General features: G+C 40.7%; 1 protein-coding gene across 2 annotated transcripts in view; it reads right to left on the bottom strand.

Annotated features, from left to right (window-relative positions):
* tbc1d14 (TBC1 domain family, member 14) overlaps nt 1–2,102 on the bottom strand; it is a 35,222-nt gene extending 33,120 nt beyond the window's left edge. Inside the window, exons 1-2 of one of the 2 annotated variants that reach the window (XM_058395072.1) lie at nt 2,040–2,102; nt 1,479–1,690 (exon numbers count right to left, since the gene is read on the bottom strand). In XM_058395072.1, coding sequence (XP_058251055.1) covers nt 1,479–1,560 — 82 coding nt within the window. In that variant the 5' untranslated portion in view covers nt 1,561–1,690; nt 2,040–2,102. Of the gene's footprint in view, nt 1–1,478; nt 1,691–1,960 lie in introns of both variants that reach the window. The other variant, XM_058395073.1, reaches the window with a different exon arrangement.
* Between the last annotated feature and the right edge of the window lie 5,937 nt (nt 2,103–8,039).

The following is an 8,039-nucleotide window of genomic DNA, read 5'->3' as shown; positions in this document are numbered from 1 at the left end:
TATAATAATCACACACCTGTCTCACATCCATGTGTCCACTATAATATAATAATCACACACCTGTCTCACATCTGTGTCCACTATAATATAATAATCACACACCTGTCTCACATCTGTGTCCACTATAATATAATAATCACACACCTGTCTCACATCCATGTGTCCACTATAATATAATAATCACACACCTGTCTCACATCTCTGTGTCCACTATAATATAATAATCACACACCTGTCTCACATCTCTGTGTCCACTATAATATAATAATCACACACCTGTCTCACATCTCTGTGTCCACTATAATATAATAATCACACACCTGTCTCACATCTCTGTGTCCACTATAATATAATAATCACACACCTGTCTCACATCTCTGTGTCCACTATAATATAATAATCACACACCTGTCTCACATCTGTGTCCACTATAATATAATAATCACACACCTGTCTCACATCTGTGTCCACTATAATATAATAATCACACACCTGTCTCACATCTCTGTGTCCACTATAATATAATAATCACACACCTGTCTCACATCCATGTGTCCACTATAATATAATAATCACACACCTGTCTCACATCTCTGTGTCCACTATAATATAATAATCACACACCTGTCTCACATCTCTGTGTCCACTATAATATAATAATCACACACCTGTCTCACATCTGTGTCCACTATAATATAATAATCACACACCTGTCTCACATCTCTGTGTCCACTATAATATAATAATCACACACCTGTCTCACATCCATGTGTCCACTATAATATAATAATCACACACCTGTCTCACATCCATGTGTCCACTATAATATAATAATCACACACCTGTCTCACATCCATGTGTCCACTATAATATAATAATCACACACCTGTCTCACATCTCTGTGTCCACTATAATATAATAATCACACACCTGTCTCACATCCATGTGTCCACTATAATATAATAATCACACACCTGTCTCACATCTCTGTGTCCACTATAATATAATAATCACACACCTGTCTCACATCTCTGTGTCCACTATAATATAATAATCACACACCTGTCTCACATCCATGTGTCCACTATAATATAATAATCACACACCTGTCTCACATCTCTGTGTCCACTATAATATAATAATCACACACCTGTCTCACATCTCTGTGTCCACTATAATGAACACACACCTGTTGCACGTGCTGTCGACACACACACACACACACAGAGTACAATAATATCATGTGTCTCACATCCCTACACACACAGACTACGTCATTGTGACGATGAAACACCTGCCGTGTCCATTCATCCATCACACACACACACACAGACACACACACAGACACACACACACACAGACACACACACACACACACAGACACACACACACACACACAGACACACACACACACACAGACACACACACAGACACACACACACACAGACACACACACACACACACACAGACACACACACCTTTTCCATCCGGGTTTCTCCTCGTATCTTCTGCGTCCATCCCTTCTTCCGCGTTGTGTTGCTTTATAACGCTTCTACACATCTTAACTGCACCTTTCTCTCCATGATGATGATGATGATGATGTTATGATGATGAAGGTGGTGGTGATGATGATGATGATCGACAGACACCACCTTCCTCACACTCTCTCGCTCTCGGACTCGGCGCTTCTCTTCAAACACACAGAAACCCGTCATGAACTTAAGAGCAGGAAGTAAAACTCGGCCCTGAAGCGCATAACGTCACGTTAATAACGCTCTAACGCGCGGTAATAAACGGCGGTCAGGCGCGAGCGCGCGCACGAGATACGTGAAATATAAACTTCACTTCCGTTCAGTTTGAACTTCACTCATTTCTGTTCCTGCTTCATCACACACACACACACACACACACACACTTCAGAGACTTTTACTGACAGGTTCCGAGAAACAAATCCACACACTCGTCTACTTTTCCGGCACCGGTACCGCGGGACAGACGGAACCGGGGAGCGGTGATGAAGATTAAACAGGTCGCGTTACCTGCTCCGCTGCGGCCGCCGCCATTTTAACACTAAGTTGCCGAGCCGGGAGGGCTGCGCATGCGCAGAGAGGCAGCGCACCTGTCCACGGTGAGACAGGGAATTTAGGGATAGCGTGGACTCGGGAATTATCTCCACTTCTTATAAACCTTTCGGTCATTAATGAATCAGTAAATCCCAACAGACGGATTCCTTTCTGGAATCTTCGAGAGGCTGAATGTCATCGTATTCTAAAATAAGCTGTCTGTCTTTAACAACAAGATGTCTGGGAATTTGCTAAAGTATCTTTAGGAAATTTCATGTGCTGCTTGGAATTTCAGGACAGTGTGTGTAATAATTGGGACGTCTTATTATTAGGGAATTGGGGATGGTGTGTTCTGGAATTTGGTTTGAAACAGGTTGGAAAATCTTGGGACAGTGTGATTGGGAATTTGGGATTTAATTCAGGGACAGTGTGATTGGGAATTTGGGATTTAATTCAGGGACAGTGTGATTGGGAATTTGGGATTTAATTCTGGGACAGTGTGATTGGGAATTTGGGATTTAATTCAGGGACAGTGTGATTGGGAATTTGGGATTTAATTCTGGGACAGTGTGATTGGGAATTTGTGATTTAATTCTGGGACAGTGTGATTGGGAATTTGTGATTTAATTCTGGGACAGTGTGATTGGGAATTTGTGATTTAATTCTGGGACAGTGTGATTGGGAATTTGGAAACATTGTGTTTAGAAAACTAGGGGATAAAATGTTCAGGAATTTTGTAATATAATATTTGGGAATTTTAGGACAGTGTGTTTGGGAATTTGGGATGGACTGTTTGGGAATTTGGTATGCAATTTTGGGACAGTGTACTTAGGGAAATTGGGAGAAAATGATTAAGGAATTTGTAGTATGATGTTTGGGAAATTAGATGTAATATTTAGGAATTTGTGACAGTGTGTTTGGGAATTTTGGGACAGTGAGATTGGGAATTTGGAGACAATGTGTTAGGGGAAACTGGGAATTTGTAATAGTGTGTTTAATAAATTGGGATTGGGGTTTTGGGACAGTGAGATTGGGGATTTGGAAACAGTATGTTTGGGAAATTAGCATGGAATTTTGGGACAGTGTGTTTGGAAAATTGGGATAAAAATAATTAAGGAATGTATATCATGTTTGGGAATTTTGGGACAGTTTCACTGGATTGGTCTTTACTTTCACCCCTCAGCATTTTCTTCTGTTTATTTGGCATTAATGAAAATGAAGTTTCAGTAACAGAATTCATCACTGCATGGTGATCTGGTATGAACTGGATGTACAACTCGTCTCTCACAGCAATAATAAATCAGTGCGTGATGTAAAATTGGAAAGAAATTGCATTTTATATGATCTTGTATGCTAATAGTTGATGTTTAGATATCTCTGTGACGGTCCACCTCAGTGTTAGGTGCCATTTAATTAATTAATTAATATAAATGTTTTTCTTTCACACATGATGTCATGACAGCTGACTTCCCACAATCACATGACGTTCAGCTGTCTGGATAAACAATGTGCATAAAAATCATTCATTCATGTGAGTCCTGAAAGACTTCCTGCTGCTCCTGTAAATCTGTTATTTCCCCACACACTCCGGGCCACTTCCTCTTACCACACACACCACTGTGTAATACTCCAGTCACATGAGCGTGACCAGGGGCTTAACGTGTGAGCTGAGGCAAGAAAACCTCTTAAATAGCTAACGCAACACCTGTCTTACACCACAGAGCCCTGGGTTCTGACCGGCCACAGGGTTCAGTAGTCTTTATTTCTCACATACACATTACTGCACAGTGAAATTCTTTCTTCACATAGCCCAGCTTTGGAGAGTTGGGGTCAGAGCAAAGGGTCAGTCATGATGCAGAGGCCCTGGAGCATTAAGAGGTTAGGGGCATGCTAGTTCCCTTTTATCATTTTTATAGTAATATATAACTTATATCATTTTTATAGGGACATGAACAGCAGACGCTCTACATAAACAAATTATATATATATATATATACATATACAGTATATAGTGTATATATATATATATATATATATATATATATATATATATATATATATATATACACTCTGATCAGGCATAACATTATGACATAATATTGTGTTGGTTGCTGCCAAAACAGCCCTGACCCGTCCTGCACTGTGTATTCTGACCCCTTTCTATCAGAACCAGCATTAACTTCTTCAGCAGTTTGAGCAACAGTAGCTCGTCTGTTGGATCGGATCACACGGGTCAGCCTTCGCTCCCCACGTCCATCAATGAGCCTTGACCACCCATGACCCTGTCACCGGTTCACCACTGTTCCTTCCTTGGTCCACTTTTGATAGATACTGACCACTGCAGACCGGGAACACCCCACAAGAGCTGCAGTTTTGGAGATGCTCTGATCCAGTGGTCTAGCCATCACAATTTGGCCCTCTTGGTCAAATTCACTCAAATCCTTACGCTTGTCCATTTTTCCTGCTTCTAACATCAACTTTGAGGACAAAATGTTGACTTGCTGCCTAATATATCCCACCCACTAACAGGGGCCATGATGAGGAGATACTCAGTCTTATTCACTTCACCTGTCACTGCTCATAATGTAATGCCTGATCTGTGTATTTACTTACTGTATATTTTAAAATAAGATTTTTTAAAAAATAGAGCATTATGCCTGACCTTATGCCTGACCTCAGCATTATGCCTGAGCATTATGCCTTTTTTTTAGCATTTATAGGAGGCTCCAGTGTCAGGACATTTATAGCTGCTATAAGTGACTATAAGTTGTGTTTGTTCATTTTTACACATAGATACATATTAAAGGGATAAAAAGTCTTTTAATGTCTGTTGGTGTAAGTCAGCTTCACTGCACCACCATCACTGATTATTTTCCGAGAGCGTCTCCACACCGAGTGGGTTATTCCTTCCTTCCTTATGTAACGAAAAAAAGTTCTTCACACACCTGGAGGCTTACATAAGAGCATGAGGAACATCTGGAAGATCACAAATCAAGAGAGAGCCAGTGAGCAAATGTTCTCAATCTCTTTATTAGATTCAGAAACTCAACAATGAAACAAATCTCTGCTGGATTTATACATGGAATTAGAACAACGTGACCATGTCTGGGGTTTTTGGTGGCACTGAGGCGTTGAGGTGATGAAGACGGGTCGGAGATGCTGATGGAGGGATGGAACCCCACTGGGCTGCATAGATGAGTTATAAACAGGACTTGGGGAAAAGGAAGAAAAAAAGAAAAAAAAACAACAGATAGAGAGACCCCAAATAAAAGAAGAAGCCTCAGTGCTTGGAAAGTGCGATCCTGACTCGCACTGGGGAAGTGTTTCCTCCCAACACACAAACTAAAGGCTGGAACAGAAATGCAGGACTAGCGTGAGTACGCTCTACTCCAGTCTCGCACACAAAACATGTACTTTGTTATATTGTGGTGTCTCTGAACGCATCATACGCTAACTCTGTTTTGAATTGGTATTTTTCGAGGACCCACGTATACTCACTCGCACGATAGTTAAAAACAAAAAAAGAAAAAAGAAAAGAAAACTTAGTTACACACTTGTTTTTTTTGTTTAAGTTTTTAAAACTTCTTTTGCAGTTTAAAGCAAAGCAAATTAGGGACTGTTATGTCCGTTTATTAATAGTTTTATTAGCCTCAACGACCTCATGCATCTTTTACTATTTTTTCCCCCCAAACAAAATTTCCTCCGAACGTCGTTGTCTTTTCACAGATGTCAGGTGTGGTCTAGGCTGAAATAATAGTAATAATAATAATAATAAATTAATGCTTAATGAAATTTCATCTCAGTGTTTTCAATTAAAAAAAAAAAACGAAGAAACCACCTCCTGTAGAAGTGTGTTAGTAAAATATCTCCTCAGCATCGTCTCTGCTGAGTTCAATCCGTTTTACTAAACCAAGAGTGTTAAATACGCTCTGAATTATTGAGTTCACGTTCTGTACTCATTTCTCTCTTTTTTTTCCATCCCACCCCCCAAAAGAAAAAAAGAAGAACAACAACAAAAAAAAAACCTCCCCCCGCCCCAGAAAAAGCAATGTGTGCTTCATCGGCAGTGTGTAATACACTACTGCGGCCGCCAGGAGGCGCAATCAGAAACTACAACACAGCAAACTGCAGGTTTCAGGATGTTCCAGATAGCAGAGCAGCCAAAGAGCTCACTTTAGACCAAACGCTTCAGAGAGCTGTAACCAGGAGCGCTGGGCTGGAGACCTGCCTCAGAATGTTTAGTTAAAATTCTGTGCTGGAGACACAAGAACCACAAAATGATGCCAACATCTGAACTGTAGATTTAAAAAATATATATATATATATATATACTGTATTTGGTAGACAAACATCTGGATGCGTCTTATACCTAAATGAAGTCATGCCCCAAGCTGATTACCTCGGAGACTTGTGTGGTGAGCTCCAAGACAAAGTCACACCACAGCACCGGACATAAAGCAAGTCACCTGTGATGTTCTGGACAACTTTCAAGAGAAATCCGAAGCCTAAGATGCTGAAAGAATCTGTTAGAATTCATTTCTGTAGTTCTGCAAACCGTCACGGTTATCATATCCAACACTGCGCTGTGTCAGTCAGCATCACGCTGTCTCTTTTTAATAAGAAGTCTGAGATCAAGTCTCAGTTTTAGGTCAGCGTGATGCAGATCAGATGACTATGTGAGCTGCTGCATGAATGTGAACTCCACGACTCGCTCAGCACATCTGGAACATCCTTAAAAAAACCCTCTAATAATAATATTCAAAATAATAAAAATAAAAATAATAATAATAATAATAATAAATGATGTCTGGCTCAGAGGGCAGATATGAGACATTAATGAGGTGGAGTGAAGACCAAAGCTGTATAATAAGAAGTCGAGTGTGTGTGTGTGTGTGAGTATGAGTGAGTGTGTGTGTGTGAGTATGAGTGAGTGTGTGTGAGTATGAGTGAGTATGAGTGTGTGTGTGTGTGAGTATGAGTGAGTGTGTGTGAGTATGAGTGAGTGTGTGTGTGTGTGTGTGAGTATGAGTGAGTGAGTGTGTGTGTGTATGAGTGAGTGAGTGTGTGAGTATGAATGAGTGTGTGTGTGAGTATGAATGAGTGTGTGTGAGTATGAGTGAGTGTGTGTGAGTATGAGTGAGTGTGTGAGTATGAATGAGTGTGTGTGTGTGTGAGTATGAGTGAGTGAGTGTGTGTGTGTGTGAGTATGAGTGAGTGAGTGTGTGTGTGTATGAGTGAGTGAGTGTGTGAGTATGAATGAGTGTGTGTGTGAGTATGAATGAGTGTGTGTGAGTATGAGTGAGTGTGTGTGAGAGTATGAGTGAGTGTGTGAGTATGAATGAGTGTGTGTGTGTGTGAGTATGAGTGAGTGAGTGTGTGTGTGTATGAGTGAGTGAGTGTGTGAGTATGAGTGTGTGTGAGTATGAGTGAGTGAGTGTGTGTGTGTGTGTGCGCGAGTATGAGTGTGTGTGAGTATGAGTGTGTGTGAGTATGAGTGAGTGTGTGTGTGTGAGTGTAGTGTTGTTCGTGTTTAGACAGTCTACATTTCAAGCTCAAATCAAGCTACACAAGCTTACACAACTGATCCTGCACACAAACACACACACACACACACACACACACACACAGGTCTTCACGTGGTATGCATTAACAAGTGTCACTTTTTAAAATTTTTACTAGAACTTTCTATCGAGTAAACGTGAGGAAGGAACGAAAGAAAAAAAAAGAAGAAGAGAGGAACAGACAATAAACATGTTCTTACGAAGCGAACGCCGCGTCTGAAATCTTTACCCGCTGGAAAACACTTGACCACAGCCTTCCTTTTCGGAGAGCGCAGAGTAAAGTCTCAGATTCCTAACAGACGCAGCCGAGCAGCAGAGACACGCCCCGATCTGCCTTTTTTTTTTCCTTTATTTAATTTTTTTCTTTTTTAAACATTTGCACTGGAGTTACGAGGCTAATTCATGAGGCTAACAG

The sequence above is a fragment of the Hemibagrus wyckioides genome, linkage group LG07 (assembly GCF_019097595.1).
Source record: "Hemibagrus wyckioides isolate EC202008001 linkage group LG07, SWU_Hwy_1.0, whole genome shotgun sequence".
Classification (NCBI taxonomy): domain Eukaryota; kingdom Metazoa; phylum Chordata; class Actinopteri; order Siluriformes; family Bagridae; genus Hemibagrus; species Hemibagrus wyckioides.
The sequence above is the reverse complement of the archived record's forward strand: the minus strand, read 5'-3'. Positions and strand labels throughout refer to the sequence as shown.